Source organism: Rhinoderma darwinii, chromosome 10, assembly GCF_050947455.1.
Source record: "Rhinoderma darwinii isolate aRhiDar2 chromosome 10, aRhiDar2.hap1, whole genome shotgun sequence".
NCBI classification, from domain to species: domain Eukaryota; kingdom Metazoa; phylum Chordata; class Amphibia; order Anura; family Rhinodermatidae; genus Rhinoderma; species Rhinoderma darwinii.
Window position 1 is genome coordinate 65,359,422 of NC_134696.1, and position 17,845 is coordinate 65,377,266.

Below are 17,845 nucleotides of genomic sequence, written 5' to 3' on the forward strand. Positions count from 1 at the left end.
TCTGAGGAGAAGTGGATGATACTTCTATACACAACGCCCAGCTAGTAAAAGAAGTAAAAACGCCCAGATGTAACGAACACAATACACACCCAGATGGACTTTTACTTTAAACACGCCCACTTGGACTTTAGCAAGCCTCATTTGCATAAATACAAAAATGGTCATAACTGGGCCAAAAATGCTCGTTTTTTAAAAATAAAAACGTTACTGTGATCTACATTGCAGCGCCGATCTGCTGCAATAGGAGATAGGGGTTGCAAAATCTGGTGACAGAGCCTCTTTAATCTGCAAAAACTTAAATTCTATTCAAATATACTTAAAGGGAATGTGTTGCCAGCAAAACATGTATTTTTTTTTTTTTTTTTAGTTAAACAATTAGTGTATAGGTGATTAAACATTGTTCTAATTTTTTTATTTTTTTTTCACGAGTCAGGAAATATTATCAATTGGATTCTAATTTATAATATTTCCCATTGCTGGTCACTAGATGGAGCCATTCCCAAAATTGCAGCATTGCATGTGGTAAAGCAACCACATTGCTTTATGCTGCAAAATTGGGTAAAAAGCCCTCGCTCTAGTGAGCTCTCAGAATCCCCCCCTCCTTTATCCTGGCTAGTGCCGGGAGAAACGAGGGGTTTGAACGGTCTAACCTCCTACACTGTGTGTCGCCATTTTTTGAGCTAACAGTGTAGAAGGTTTACATACAGTAGTAAACACACACTGAAACACAAACATACATAGAAATCCCTAACCTTCTCCGGTCCATCCGCTGCTCCATGTGCACAAGTCCGGAAGCCGCGACCGGAAGTAGTAATCTTACTGTCCGGCCGCGACTTCCGGTCCACAGGAAAATGGCACCGGACGGCGCGCATTACAAATTGAACTGTGTGGGAGCGGCGCATGCGCTGTTCCCACACAGCGGCGTACATGTTAGTGGATGGAACGGGCCCCGTTCGCAGTCCCTATGGGACTGGAGCTGCCGTATTCCATGTCTGTATGTGTCGTTAATCGACACATACAGAAATGGAAAAAAAAATGGCAGCCCCCATAGGGAAGAAAAAGTGTAAAAAAAAGTAACACACAAATTAATCCAAACGTTTTTAATAAAGCACTAATATCTTTAACATATTAAAAAAAAAATTGTGGTAACACTGTTCCTTTAAATATACTAAATTAATAAATGGAATACTGTTTCCTGTGGGTACCTCTGGTAACAATGACCCACTCTAAGGATATTTCCTTAATAAACTACCCTCTGTTTTCTATTGAGTGAATTACCTAAAAAAAAAAACAGATCGTGTGGTATATGTTGTTCTTGATGTGTTTTTTTTTTTTGAGGCGTGTGTTTTACCACTTTTAAAGGTAAAGGGAAAAAACTGTTTTTGACAAGTGTTCAAAACCACCGCGGCCATTCAGTGTTTTCCCATCTCCCATTGATTTCATATATGGTTTTTGAGGCATAAAACGCTTGAAGACGGGTCATACCGCTTCTTTTTTTATTTTTATTTTTTTCTGGCGGCAGCAACAAACTGGGAAACTCCTTTGACTCCCATTGAAATCAATGGGATTAGATTTTCCCCATCAAAATCAGTGCCTAAAAACTCAATGTGAACAGGGCTGATTTTACCTGGACTGTTCAGCCCCAGTTAGTGGAAAAGTGTGGTGTCCTAAAAATAACATGAAATAATAAAGTTCCCAAAGAACTTTTCTGACCTTTGCAGGACAGACCATAATAAAATAAGTGAAAAAGCAAACCATAGTAAGATAAAGAGAACCTTTCACCTCCCCATACATGTGCAGAATGTAACGTGCAGGGCTGCACAAACCCTGGGTCACTTAACATTTTTTTTTCTACCCTCCGTTATTTATATATCGGTGACGCTATATTTGGCACCCAATATTTAAATAACGCCCTGAACTGTCAATGGGCGTGTACTGTCAAGGGGGCATGTTACTATGGCTGTGACACTGTCCAATCAGATATGGACAGTGTTACAGCAAAGAGCGAGGAGTGTGCGCACACGCTCACTCCAGCTTTCAAGATCAGTCTTCTGAACTGGCAAGGGGGCGTGTCACTGCCTCGGACAGTAAGGGCAGTGCAAGCGCTCCTCAGCTCTATCAGACACGCCCCATTGCCAGTTTGGCAGGCAAAGTACAAGACTGATCTCTCGCAAGAGCTGAAGAGAAGAGAGCGCGCATGCGCACTCCTCTCCACAGCTCTTACACTGTCCTTAGCAGTGACACGCCCCCTTGCCAGTTTAGAAGACTGACGTGAGCTCGCGTGCACAATCTTCTATCCTCGCTCTTGCTGTAACACTGTTCATATCTGATTGGACAGTGTCACTGCCATAGTAACACGCCCCATTGACCGTTCAGGCCGTTATTTAAATATTGGGCGCCAAATATAACGCCACCGATTATCTAAATAACGGAGGAGGGTAGAAAAAAAATGTAAAGTGCCCCAGGGTTTGTGCAGCCCTCCCGATTATATGCTGCACATGTATGGGGAGGTGAAAGGTTCTCTTTAAATAAAAATGACACCTAAAATAACATGACAAAAAAGCTGCTCCCCTGCCAGTCATCGTCAGAACCCTAGCCCTGACCAAATAGACCTGTAATATATCAATTTACGGTAGACCATGAATCACAAATAGTTTTAGGCCGGATTCACACGAGTGTGTTCGGTCCGGGATATGCGGACCGTATGCCGGCAGTATTTCCCGGACCGAACACACTGCAGGGAGCCGGGCTCCTATCGTCTGTTATCTATGACGCTACGAGCACCCAGCCTCGCTGCGGGAAAACTGTCCCATATTGTAATCATGTTTTTATGTAGATAACTATGGCGATAGGAGCCCGGCTCCCTGCAGTGTGTTCGGTCTGGGAAATACTGCCGGCATACAGTCTTCATATAATGGACCAAACACGCTCGTGTAAATCTGGCCTTAGGGTAACACTTTTACCATAAAAAATTTGTGAGACTTTTATTTTTATTTTTTTCTTACATTTCTTCTAACTAAGCTATAAATGCTAAAAAAGCAAAACTTTTGTGTATAACATTGATCAGACACTCTAAAAAAAAAAAAAAAGTTGCTAGCTCAACTAATAAAGTTATAGCCATATTTAACCAATGCTCTAAAAATGGATTCAACTGTTTCTTCCTTCAACGGTTAAAATGCAGTGAGGCAAAAACGGAAAAATTAACTGCATCCAGAAGGTCAAAATGACCCTCTTCCTTAAGGGGTTAATGTAATTCAATTAATATTTACCCCAATGATCCTCTAAATATACATTGCATTATGGATGCCGAATATTGGTATATGGTGTAACGTATGATGTCGCTATACTGCCAAGAACAGACACCATTTTGGTTTTACATTTATCTACCTCCTTTTGCTTTAGACACCTGCTCTGCACATGGTTAATAATGATCCAGGCACAGAAATGTTTTAGTTTAGGTTAATAAGTAGATAGGGCTAGTGCAGTTCAGCTTAAAGGCTGGTGGCCATAGGTAATTATGTATGTTTTGGACAATCCCTTAGAATAAGAGTCCTTTTTTCCACATATGTACCCTGATATGTGCCTTTTGACTCCAGTGAAGTCAGTGAGAATTTCTTCCAGACTTGTGCAGTGTTTTTAAGATATTTGCAAAATGAAGATAGCAATGTACTAAGAAAATGACGGGTGGCATCACTCTTATAATCAAGTGAATTTCCTAGAATTCATTCATACGCTTCTAAAAAAAAACAACAATGTTTTACATATTGATTGGGTTTTGAAAGCTTTTCCTTTTTTGACAAGGAGTAAGTGCTACATGTAAAATCTAACATGTATTGGCCTTTCTTCACAGGTTAAAGAGCTGCTTACTTCTTTCGGTCCTTTAAAAGCTTTTAACTTGGTAAAAGATAGTGCTACAGGCCTCTCTAAAGGATATGCTTTTTGTGAATATGTGGATATCAATGTCACAGACCAGGTATGTAACCCATAAGGAAGTGCATGCTGTAAATAAAACAATGCATCCTAAGTGTTGAGACTTGATTCGATCTCCGAAATCTTTCCTATACAGCAGTTGGTGAGCAAGTCAGGTAGTTGTGCTGCTGATAGATTTAGCTCAAAGGATTGTCTAGACCAGGCGTCTCCAACTCGACCGGGTAAATGGGCTGGATGTTGAAAATTTGACGGGCCGCATTACTTTCAAATTTGATATGATACAAAATTGTTAATCAATTTGTTTGCATTACGATTACCATACTACGTTAGTGTCACGATACCAGAATTTCGACTTGGATACCGATACTTTGTGTACTATTGCGATACTCTATACCTAAACAATACTTTGCAAACAATCATAAACAAAAAAAATAATTAAATTTTCTGATGTAAAGCAATGTGGTGTGATGAATTTTGAGCCTCCAATGTGCCTCACATTAATAGTAATTAACCCCATCATGCTCCTCTGTCATAATGGACAACATTGGGTTAATTACTATTAATGTGAGGCACATGGAAATTCTAAATTCATAATACCTCATGCCTCACATTAATAAGGGAAACCAATCTGTTATTTTATAACAGCGTAAACATTATAAATTTGTTCAGTCAGTCACGACGATACCATATGTGTATATTTTATGTATTGAGACTTATTTTAATGTTACTTGTAACGTTTTTTTATTTTTTTTTAAACTTAAATGTACTGGCATATGTCTATATGCCAGTACATTAGCCTGTGTACTGATAGTACACAGGCAGTTGTTAGGACATACCCAAGTATGCCCTTAGGTCCTTCAATGGACCCTGGGCTGTCTGCCCATATATGGTATGTCCCTCAATCACATCACAGGGATTACCTGTGAAGTGATCAAAAGGGCATCCCCCTTGAATGCTGTGGTCAGCTTTGATCGCAGCATTCAATGGAATACCGGCAGATCAGAGGTTACAGCCATTGCCCCACTCCTGGCAACAAGTATATGCGCGCGAGCGGTAAGCATAAGGTGATGTGGCCAGCGCTGCACTGAGCCATGGCGCAGGCACTGAAGACCGAACATGGGGGTGGTTTGCAGTAAGCCCGCCATGTTCTGTCTTCAGTGCCAGCAACCATTAGTGCAGCACTGGTCGCATCACATCATAACTGCGTGCGCACACTTGTCAGGATTCAGGAGTGGGGCAGTGACTGTATTACAACATTCATGTGTTACTATACTTAGCTGATACATGAATTAACGGTATTGAACCACTTAATGGTGCACAGTATCGAATCCCGTTTCGATACATCGTGCAACCCTATACTACATTACTGTAACATTACTGCTAGGTTTAAACTTATGGACATTAGAGTGTACACCTCGTGCTTAGTTTAACAATCCAATTAAAGTGTCTCTAAATGCAGTCTTGCTGCTCTGTTGGCAGCGTTTGGCAGACACAAGAATGTCAAGGTTGGGCAGCCCCTACATCAATTCAAACTCTGACAAGTTGTGTCTGTAACCTAAGTAAATATGTATATTCTAAACACATTTTTTTACATTTTTAAGGCCATTGCTGGACTCAACGGAATGCAATTGGGAGACAAAAAACTACTCGTTCAAAGAGCAAGTGTTGGTGCAAAGAATGCAACACTGGTAAGGATTTTTATTTATTTTTTTAAGTTCTTTAATTCAATGTATATCTGCTTTCAAACGATGATGCCATATTGTGACGCTGCAGGCAGTGTAACAGGTTCTTTCCAGGAGAGCGATTAGAAAACATTTACAAAATGCCATTTGGCCTTTTCACGGCCTCACGTACTGGGAAACTTCTAAAATAAAGGGAATCTGGATTCAAATATTGGAAGTTCTTACGGTGTCCCCATAACCATATATTTTGTGAAAGGTCACATCTGGCACATTGTGACAATGCCATCCACCACTTAAGTATAAAGCATAGTTTTTTAAATGCATACACATTTTATCTGTGGCTAAAAGTCTGACCCAAGCAGAGCCTTAAAGAGGCTCTGTCACCAGATTTTGCAACCCCTATCTGCTATTGCAGCAGATCGGCGCTGCAATGTAGATTACAGTAACGTTTTTATTTTTAAAAAACGAGCATTTTTGGCCAAGTTATGACCATTTTTGTAGTTATGCAAATGAGGCTTGCAAAAGTCCAAGTGGGCGTGTTTAAAAGTAAAAGTCCAAGTGGGCGTGTATTATGTGCGTACATCGGGGCGTTTTTAATACTTTTACTAGCTGGCCATTCTGATGAGAAGTATCATCCACTTCTCTTCAGAACGCTGATGCTGCTGCAGAATCAACTGTAGCCTCTGGTGCCGATGTGGCCGTCACGATGCAGGACCTGTGAGTGACGTCACAGATCTGCACTGTCAGAAGCTGGGCGTTCTGAAGAGAAGAGGATGTTACTTCTCTTCAGAGCGCCCAGCTAGTGAAAGTATTAAAAACGCCCCGATGTACGCACATAATACACGCCCACTTGGACTTTTACTTTTAAACACACCCACTTGGACTTTTGCAAGCCTCATTTGCATAACTACAAAAATGGTCATAACTTGGCCAAAAATGCTCGTTTTTTAAAAATAAAAACGTTACTGTAATCTACATTGCAGCGCCTATCTGCTGCAATAGCAGATAGGGGTTGCAAAATCTGGTGACAAAGCCTCTTTAAACACGCAGTGTTCATTCGTGCCATATCTGAGTTAAGGAGGTAACAAATGGTTTAAATAGACGAAGGGCTAATTTGAATCTTTCACTCCTGGGGTAGTAGAAATTAAAATCTTTTGCAACTTTCTTCCAGTATTTTGTTGACTCCAGGTAAAGTAGAGCACAACTTTTGACATCCAGATGATTAAATTCTCTCGCTATCATTATGGGGCCCGTCGCACAAAGGTGGTAAAACAATCTCAGGGGATTTGTGGGAAACATTAGGAGAAAACGCTGGATCTGGGAAAAACACATTTCGCTCTTCAAAAATGTTGGGTTTACAGGGCCAGAGCAAATGGCTTGAATTTCCTTTACCTAGTAGCCAGCAACTGTAGCAACTAGATTGTTTTTTTTATTTTCCGGAGCCTATGAAAGACATGGGTTTGAAAAGTTTCCAAATCATCCCACCACCCTCTCCCCCAGGGACTGTATAAAAGTCCCAAGAGATTACCTTGGAGGGAAGAGCTGGAGTGACCGTTACAAGTGGTTAAGTCATAGAGGACACCAGATAACTTTTGAAATATTTAAAGGGAACCGGTCACCAGCGCGGTCAGTGAAGTGGAGGAACCTCATTATTGTCTCATAACGAGACCTGGGCATTACTGCAGAATACAATGGGGTGCCTTGGGCGGGTCTTGTTGACCAGTGAGCCCTAATGGAGGGCTTTTTGACCCATATTTAGGGTGAGCCCCAAAAATGTTTAGTTCCTGCAAATTTGTGGGCGTCCAATCTCTGGCATGGGTGGATGAAGGTTTCTGCCTATATATACTGAGCAGCCTATAAATTAGTTTCGTGGACAATGATATTTAGGAGGTCGTCAGTAATTAATAAATAAATGGAAGTGATCCACTTGGATAAAATTTGTATTGTCCATAATTATGCCAGGAGTGGCAGTAAATACGTGGATTCTAGGCCCAAAAGATGTAGCAGGTGCCCATACAAGAGCCTGAACTGGAGGGACCAGGCTGTCCCGTGCTACAGCGCTACTGTCAGGGATGACATCCCCTGACGATGAACCTGAAGTAACACTATCATCGTCACTGCCTACGACCGGTTCGATCTCTGATGCGGTCTCAGACTCTGACCACAGCATGGCGCATGCCTCAGCACTAAAAAAACTTCCTTGCCATGTCTCAATAACTAAACAAATTTTTTTTTATAAACACAAACTAACTGGTGTAGAATTATATATTCCCTACATGCCTATTCTAATATAAAAAAAGATAGATTGTATAGATAGAAATCTATATTTTTTTTCTATCTGTAAAGAGAATGTATTGATGTGTAAGGCCCCATGCACACGACGGCAAAAAACCTCCGTTTTTGCGGACCGCAATTGCGGTCCGCAAAAACGGAGCCATTCACTTTCATTGAACACTGACACCTTTCCGTAGCACTACGGAAGGGTGTCCGTGCCGTGAATTGTGGAACATGTCCGTTCTTTCGCATTTTGCGGGCCGTGCTCCCATACTTTGTATGGGAGCATGGCCCGAAAATGCGGCTGTCAGTCAGCGGCCGGCCGTGCCTGCAATCGCGCGCCGTGATTGCGTGCACTGTCGTGTGCACGGGGCCCAACACTGTGTTTTGTTTTTTGTTTTTCCAGTGTGTTCTTTTGGCTACAATTCTCTTGAGTTTCTTCTTCTCCTCAAACTGAAACGATGTGTGAGAAGAAGAGGCAGGAGATTTGCTGCCAGAAATAAAACAAATGTGATCGCTATGATTTTCACAGCGATCACATGTTCAGGGACCATCAGATTGGTCCCTGATACTCTGCCCAGTGCCATTGGCTGTTTGCAACAGCCAGGGCACAGGGCTGTGTGCACGCGATCGCGCGTGCACACTCTGAAGTGCCGCCGTATTTAGTCTATACGGCAGACTTCAGAGACCCTGACCGCTGGCCGTAAAAACACAGCCAGTGGTCGGGAACCTGTTAAAGTACGATATACCAGGATTTGAAAGAGTAGAATTTTTATGCTCTCCTGGCAGATGTCTTAAGGGGGTTTTACACTGGGTGATTATCGGGCAGACGAGTATTCATAGAACGCTCGTTGTCTAATTCCCATGTGTAAAACAATCCGCAGATAAACGAGCGAACGCTTGATCTGCTGGTCGTATAGTTTTAAATAAGTAAAATATTATCGTTTTTAGCAGTACATCTCATTGTGTAAACAGGGAAATGCGCTGCCGACATGATGTATGGGGACGAGCGATCAGTGTAACGTCCGCTCGTCCCCATCCAAAGGTCCGTGTGACCGGAGCAAACAAGCGCCGATCAACAAAAAATGCCCCAAATCTCCCTCTATTGATTTTCAATAGGAGGTTGTTTGTTTTTTACCCCCAGGTGTTTTGTCAACCCACGGGAAGAAGTCATGCCCTATCTTGTAGTGGTTTGAAATCAGTGGGGATGGAAAAAAAACTTCGGTGTTCGTTTGGCGCAGTTTTTTTGTGTTCTATTTGCTAAATTTTAAAGTGGGTCAAAAACCAAGCGGAATTTTGAGGCAAATTTCTTTTTTTTTTGATTGACCGTGTGCACATACATGGAGCATAGTAAGTAGTAATAGAGTCCAAAGATTACTATTAATGAAGCAAATATGGCTCACGGCTTACTGCTGGGGGAGAGCCTCATTGCCTTCACTATCTGCGATGCCTCGAACGCCCTGTTAACATCTGCGTCGGGGCATTCGATTGTTCTGCTTAGTCAGATGAACCGAACAAGGGAATGCCGGGTGCAACTATTCCATTGCAACAGACACCACAGTCAGCCGAAGGAACCCATTGTATGTGCTAGTGTTTCGCGCCAATCTTTGCCAGCTCTGCGACGTGGCCCTTAAAGCCTCCAATGCAGATGCGAACAGGCCCTAATTTGGAGAAAAATATCCACTAAAAATGTGGCAGTCTTTGGCTAAAACACACCTTTTTTTTTGAAGATCAAGTTCAATCCCAGAATTTAATCTTCTGAAAATTGTCTGGACAGCTTTTCCACCAAGTATTTAACCAGAAAAGAATATATATTTCTTTCATTACGCCGCTCACTGTGTGGGTTAAATGTAATCGTTTTATAGTGTGGATTGTTACGGACACTGCGATGTAGGGAGAACATGTGGGGGTTTTCAACTTATTTTTTTTTTTTTCTTTTTGTTTTACTTGTAATTTTTCATTTATTTTAGTGTAAACTATTACTTTTTTTAGGATATGTTTCACAAATGGTGTTTTTTTTTTTTTTTTTTTGGTCTGGCAGCAAAAAACGCCACCTTAAAAACCTGCCTTAAAGAGGCTCTGTCACCAGATTTTGCAACCCCTATCTGCTATTGCAGCAGATAGGCGCTGCAATGTAGATTACAGTAACGTTTTTATTTTTAAAAAACGAGCATTTTTGGCCAAGTTATGACCATTTTTGTAGTTATGCAAATGAGGCTTGCAAAAGTCCAAGTGGGTGTGTTTAAAAGTAAAAGTCCAAGTGGGCGTGTATTATATGTGTACATCGGGGCGTTTTTAATACTTTTACTAGCTGGGCGCTCTGATGAGAAGTATCATCCACTTCTCTTCAGAACGCCAAGCTTCTGGCAGTGCAGACACAGCCATGTTCGAGAGATCACGCTGTGACGTCACTCACAGGTCCTGCATCGTGTCATACGAGCGAGGACACCGGCACCAGAGGCTACAGATGATTCTGCAGCAGCATCAGCGTTTGCAGGTAAGTAGCTACATCGACTTACCTGCTAACGCCGATGCTGCTGCAGAATCAACTGAAGCCTCTGGTGCCGATGTGTCCTCGCTCGTCTGACACGATGCAGGACCTGTGAGTGACGTCACAGCGTGATCTCTCGAACATGGCTGTGTCTGCACTGCCAGAAGCTTGGCGTTCTGAAGAGAAGTGGATGATACTTCTCATCAGAGCGCCCAGCTAGTAAAAGTATTAAAAACGCCCCGATGTACACATATAATACACGCCCACTTGGACTTTTACTTTTAAACACACCCACTTGGACTTTTGCAAGCCTCATTTGCATAACTACAAAAATGGTCATAACTTGGCCAAAAATGCTCGTTTTTTAAAAATAAAAACGTTACTGTGATCTACATTGCAGCGCCTATCTGCTGCAATAGCAGATAGGGGTTGCAAAATCTGGTGACAGAGCCTCTTTAAAGATGTTGAAGGAATTTTGTGCAAGTCTCCTGAGGGATACAGGTTTCAGCGCACAATAAGTAGCCATTGCTCCTTAATTAAATCTATTGCTGTGCAGTCCAAATTGGCTCTATTGGTTTGCTTCGCACTCTAGTACAGTATATGGTTTAGTGACCCCATCTACTGCCATGTCTGACCCTTAGGGAAAACTTCAATTCCAGATAACCTTTGCAATTATGCCTATTCCAAATGCAATACTAAATTTCCCTGTGGCAAGTTTACTTATGTGATGTATGCTGACCCCATGGCCAGTTGCCTGCGGCCTCTGCACCTCTGCCACCCCCAGGTTTAACCCATTGTATGGTGTCTTGATATGCATCTGGAATGGGCCTATTCTCTTTTCAGGACTAAGCTAGTGAGCATCACTCAATCCATTTTGGGTGGAATGTTTACTTGCCCTCCCATGGACTCTTGTTCTGCCTGTCCTCCATGTCTTCCTCTCGTGGCAGACCCTGATGGCGAACCAGGTCCACTCGCTTTCATCGTCCTTCTGTTTCACCTCCCCACCAGAGGATAAATTTGAGGCTTCCTCTCCCACTGGAGAGGTTTTGTCAGGGGGTGAACGGCCCGAATCAAACTTAAGTGTCTGGGATACCAGCCACTGATTCTGCACCTTCATCTGACTCCATTTCCTTCCTTCACCCTCAAACTTCCCAAGCGGTCTTTCCAGACCATTTGGGGCTTGGGATTGTCTTTAAGGATTGGAAACACCCGCACAATAAGTTTTCTTACTCTAGCAGTCTGGAAGTTGTCTAGCCTTTCCAAGAAGGGAATTCTTCCAAATGGATTAGGTGCCTGACTGTGTATCCTCTGGTTTCTCGTTTAGTCAAGGCTACTACTTTGCCTATGGCAGTCTCCACTTCCGTCAAAGAACCTCTGGATCACCACATGGACTCCTTTTTGCTAAAACCACTTTGGAGAAGTCTGGCCATGCCCCTTGGCTGATTTTTATCATTTATTTATTTATTTTTCCCGTCCATGTCTGGGTTAGCAGAGCTATCACTGAGTGGGCACACAAACTGTCATGTCCTACTCGCTGGACACAGGACTCTCCACAGGACTCCTCCTATCTGGAATTTAAAACCATTTTTTCCTGAGCCCGCTGCACTGGACATTGAAGCTGCCCAAACACGTTGTGTGGATACAAACAGACAATGCCACAGCCATAGCTTATCTTAAGCACCAGGATGGCTCTTGCAGTGTGGCTGTGATGGCAGAGACCGTGAAGTTTCTGGCCTGGGCAGAAGCTCACATTTCTGCTCTGACAGCAGTACAGATTCCTGGGGTCGGCAACTGGGTCGTGGAGCTTGATCTCGGGGGAATGGTCTCACCAGGAAGTCTTCGACCAAATGTCACGGGGGGGGGGGGGTCACACCGCTGTTTGTATTCGTACCTCGTGTCCCTGTTGCCCTTGCCTGTCTGTCCTGACCTTCTCGGGGACCTCTGCTATAAGAATTTAAGGTCTCTACGTTTAATGATGTGGCTGTTGAGGCCACTGTTCTGAGGGCTCGTGGTTTCTCAGTGGGGTTCTCACTGTGCTGAAGGCTAGAAAGCTGCCTTCAGCGTGCTTTTACCACCGTGCTTTTACCACCGTCGGGATCACGAGCTGCCCCTGGCGTGTTTCTCAATCCAGAGTTTTATTTTTGCAGGGTGGTCTGGATCAAGGTTTGGCACTCGGCTCCCTGAAGGGGCAAGTTTCCAAAGAAACTAGTTCGGTCACCTGATGCTGTATACGGCTGACGTCAACTTTTCTGCAAGGGCTAGCTCATACATGTGTCTTTTTCCACCTCACCCATCCCTCATCGTCCTGCGATCCCCTCTTGGGGGTCTCAATTTGGTTTTGGATGTCTTACAGTTGGCTCCCTTGCGAGACCTTTCCCTTCGTTTTCTGTCCTAGAAAGTGTCTTTCTGGTAGCAGTGACCTCCATCCGTATGGTCTGAGTTGGTGGCTCACTCTTCCCGTTCTCCATTTCGGTATCAAGACAAGGCGGTGCTCCGCACAGTACCTTCTTTTTTTGCCTAAGATTGTTTTTGCATTACACCTGATATTGTTTTGCCCCCTTTATGTCTATCGCCCAGTCATCTGAGGGAGCGTTACCTTCACAACCTGACTGAATATCTTCTGCGCCTTGAGGACTTCACTTTCTGTTACGGTCTCCTGCCACTGCTCTGATTTCCTGTTTATCCTTCCGGAGCCTCCCAAGAAGGGTTTGGCGGCCTACCGCAGTTGCTCGCTGTTTTGACTGATTGGTTTGCGAGGCTTATCTGCTTCGGGGGACGGTACCCCTTTTCCGGGTCACTGCTTTACTAGAGCAGCCGGAGTTTCCTGTCTGTGTGCTATCAGGCTTCTGCCCTTCAGTTGTGAAACGCAAACTTGGTCTTATTTGCACATCTTTGTCAAGTTCTATCAGGGGCACACCTCTGCTTCTACAGACACCTCTAGGTCGCAAGGTCTTGCTGCCTTCTGTGAAATAGCTGACATGTCCCATGTTCTATTCCCACACCTTTGAACTGCTCTAGGACGTCTCACGGTTTGTGCCCCCCAATGTAACGAACAAGAAAACCGGTTTTGAGTACTCACTGTAAAATCCTCTTCTCGTCCAGTTTGTTGGGGGACAGCTCCCACTCATGTTTACAAGGTTTTTTTTATTCACGGTATAAAGTTTGAGGGATTCTCCTCATTTGACTTGCCTCTTACTAGGTCTGGGTGATCAAATGAATTAGATTAATTCGCCCTCAATGCCTCTGATTAACAGTCGTTTAATAGACTTCTCTAGTGACGCCGTCGCAAGGTGCTGCAGGAGGAAGCTGCACCCCGGCACCTGCCTGGTCCACCGCTTCTGAGAAGCTGCACCCTGCTTTCAAAAATCAACCAAAATTGGCCTCAAATGCGCAATGGGGTGCTTTCACTCCTGAGCCCTGTCGCATGTCCAGAAAAATGTACATTTTTTGAGCGGTGTACTTTAAAAAAAAAAAAAATGGCCACTGCTGGTGGGCTTCCACTGTAATCTGGTACCTCCCAGAGAGCTCTGCAAATGCAATTGGATATTTTCATGTTGGTTACCCACGGTTTGTGTTCCACAATGTATATGCTGTTGCCACTAGGAGACTTGACATTAAGGGAAAAAAGTGACGACTCCTACAGGAAATACCCTGCCCGCAGACACGTAGCTCCTCAGTCTTAGCTTAGTGTCGTATGAGGCATAGAATTCTGCCGATAGACGCAGTCTCTTCCAATAACTTTTTTTTTTTTTTTTTTTCATCATGAACAGGGTGTTCTACTTTTTAACCAAGTGGGCGTTGTGGAGAAAAGTGTATGATGCTGACCAATCAGCGTCATACACTTCTCTCCATTAATTTACACAGCACATAGCGATATAGCTTTATAGCTATGTGCAGCCACATAAACACACTATAACGTTACTGCAGTGTCCTGACAATGAATATACATTACCTCCAGCCAGGATGTGATGTGTATTCAGAATCCTGACACTTCGCTAACACAATCACGACACTACAGCACAGCAAACGTAATCTCATTTGAAATGACCGTTTACAACGTAATCTCGCGAGATTACGCTTGCTGTGCTGTACTGTCGGGATTGTATTAGCAAAGTGACAGGATTCTGAATAGATATCATGTCCTGGCTGGAGGTAATGTATATTCATTGTCAGGACACTGCAGTAATGTTATAGTGTGTCTATGTGGCTGCACATAGCGATATAGCTATATCGCGATGTGCTGTGTAAATGAATGGGGAGAAGTGTATGACGCTGATTGGTCAGCGTCATACACTCCTGTACAACGCCTACTTGGCCAAAAAGTAAAACATGCCCAGTTGTCCATTAAGAAACTCATTAGCATAAAGCTAAGCCGTCAAAAATGATAGTTTTTTTAAAAATAAAAAACACCGTTGTAATCTACATTACAGCGCCGATCACACGTAGATTAACGGGCTCCAGAGCTGGTCCTTGTGCCTGCAGCCCATTAATCTACGTGTGCTCCTAATAGAGCACACACTCTCCCCGCAGCCCGGCATCTACCAGTACAGGCTGCTACTAGCAGACTTAGTACTGGGGGAAAACATCTGGTCGGATCCGAACAGATTAACCCCTTAACCGCGGCAGTCAATAGCGACCGCTGCATTTAAGTTGTTATAGAAACCTCGGCACCCCGCGATTGTGAGGGCTGATTGTTGCCGGGGGGGGGGGGCGATTGCTATGGCAACCGGAAGCCTAACGAAGGCTTCGTGTCCGCCATCTATTGAAGACTATTACGTCTTGCCGGGGGCAAGACCTAATATGCCTCCTGTCAGTGTGAAACTGACAGGTATAATACCCTGCAATACATAAGTATTGCAGGGTATTATAACAATCCAACAATTGGCTCTGCAAGTCCCTAATAGGACTAAAAAAAAAAAAGTTACAAAAATGTCAAAATAAAATCGCCTTTTGTTCCCTTATAAAGTCCTTTATTAGAAAAAAATAAACTATGCATAATTTGTATCGCCGCATCCAAAACGGCCTGAACTATAAACAACTAATGTAATTTATCCTGCACGGTGACAGCCATAAAAAAAATAATGAAAAAATGATACCGGAATCGCTATTTCTAGACACTTCAGCTCCCAAATAATTGCATAAATAGGGATAAAAGTCACGTGTACCCAAAAATTGTACCGATAAAAACTACAGTTTGTTACACAAAAAACAAGCCCTCACACAGCTTTCCGGATATAAAAATAAAAAGTTGTGTCTCTTAGAATATGGTGACACAAAAACCATTTTTTTTTTTTAAAACTGATTTTATCGTGCAAACACCATAAAACATAAAAAAAATCTATATACATATGGTATCGCCGTAATCGCATCGATCCACAGAATAAATTAAATGTCATTTATAGCGGACGGTTAACGCCGAAAAAAATAAATAAAAAACAATAGAAGTTTTGACTGCCTAATTACACTAAATTCGGCAAAACCTATGGGATCAAAATGCTCACTATACCCCTAGACAAATGCTTTTTAGGGCTGTAGTTTCCCAAATGGGATCACTTCTGGGGGGTGTCCACTGTTTTGGTCCCTCAAGGAGCTTTGCAAATGCGACATGACACTCAGAAACCAATTGAGTAAACTTGAGCTCCAAAAACCAAATAGTGCTCCTTCCCTTCTGAGCCCTGCCGTGTGTCCAAACTGCTGTTCATTACCACATATGAGGTATTGCCGTAATCAGAAGAAATTTCTTTACAAATCCTGGGGCACGTTTTTTTAATTGCTTGTAAAAAGTTATAATTTCTAAGTTTTATTGAAAAAAATTTGGATTTTCATTTTTAGACTCCACAAAATTGAGCAAAAAACCTGTGGGGTTAAAATGCTCACAATACCAGTTGATTCCTTGAGGGGTGTAGTTTGCCAAATGGTGTCTCGTTGGGGGTGTTTCCACTGTTCTGGCACTACAAGACCTCTTCAAACCTGGCATGGTGCCTAAAATATATTGTAATAAAAAGGAGACCCCAAAATCCACTAGGTGGTCCTCTGCTTCTGAGGCTGGTGTTTCAGTTCATTAGCACACTAGGGCCACATGTGGGATATTTCTAAAAACTGCAGAATCTGGGTAATAAATATTGAGTTGCGTTTCTCTGGTAAAACCTTTTCTATTACAGAAAAAGGATTTTCCGACAAAAAAAAGAAATTCGCAAATTTCCCCTCTACTTTGCTTTAATTCCTGTGAAACACCTAAATGGTTAAGCTTTCTAAATGTTGTATTGAGTACTTTGAGGGGGTGTAGTTTTTAAAAAATCGGGTGACTTATGGGGGTTTCTAATATATAAGGCCCTCAATGCCACTTCAGAACTGAACTGGTACCTATAAAAATAAGTTTTGGGATTGTTGATAATGTGAGAAATTGCTGCTAAAATTCTAATCCTTGTAACGGGCCTAGAAAAATAAGTTCAAAAAATGATGCCTACATAAAGTAGACATGGGAAATGTTAATTGGTAACTATGGTGTGTGGTATTACAATCTGTCTTACAAGCAGATACATTTAAATTTAGGAAAATGCTAACTTTTGAAAATTTTCTCACAAACAAATACTGAATTTAGTGATCACATTTTTCCACTAACATAAAGTACAATATGTCACAAGAAAACAATCTCAGAATCGCTTGGATAGGTAAAAGAATTCCCAAGTTACCACACAAAATAAACATTTGCTCTATCCACAAGGCCAAAACAGGCTGTCCTGAAGGGGTTAAGGCAATATCTGCCTCCATCATAGAGCTAGGCAGTCATTAAAGACTTCCAACAACATTGGTAGGCTAACATCACCGTATTTCCTGTATATCGCAAGAGGAAAACCATTTGAGCTAAGTGACTATTTTCTCAGTAAATTTATTTAAGCACCACCCTTAAAGGGACCAGTGTCACGAAAAAAATTGTTTTTAGATCTATTTGCTTTTAGTATTTTATTATATTTTTTTTCATTTGTTTTACTTTTTTTTTTCTTTTTTCACTTTCTTGTCCATGGGGGCTGCCATTTTTTTTTCCATCTCTGTATGTGTCGATTAACGACACATACAGACATGGAATACGGCACATACAGTCCCATAGTGAATGCGAACGGGGGCCATACGATCCACTATGCTGTACGCCGTCTGTGGGAACGGCGCATGCGCCGCTCCCACACATTCCAAATTGAACTGTCCGTCGCCATCTTCTTGTGGACCGGAAGTCGCGGCCGGACAGTAAGAGTACTACTTCCGATCGCGGCTTCCGGACTTGTGCACTTGGAGCGGAGGGAGCGGCGGCGGCAGGAGCGGGTAAGTTAGGTCTGTGTATGTACGTGTTTTACTGTGTGTTTACTACTGTATGTTAACCTACTACACTGTGTGATAGCTCAAAAAATGGCGACCATGTAGGAGGTTTGACCGTTCAATCCCCTCCTTTCTCCCGGCACTGGCCAGGATAAAG

The 17,845-nt window shown here is 42.7% G+C and overlaps 1 protein-coding gene across 2 annotated transcripts in view; it reads left to right on the forward strand.

Moving 5' to 3' along the window:
• The window catches only part of U2AF2 (U2 small nuclear RNA auxiliary factor 2), a 62,952-nt gene that overhangs the window by 25,796 nt on the left and 19,311 nt on the right, over window positions 1-17,845 (forward strand). For both annotated transcript variants that reach the window (XM_075840016.1, XM_075840015.1), the window contains exons 8-9: window positions 3,851-3,973; window positions 5,532-5,618. In XM_075840016.1, coding sequence (XP_075696131.1) covers window positions 3,851-3,973; window positions 5,532-5,618 — 210 coding nt within the window. The remainder of the gene's footprint in view (window positions 1-3,850; window positions 3,974-5,531; window positions 5,619-17,845) is intronic.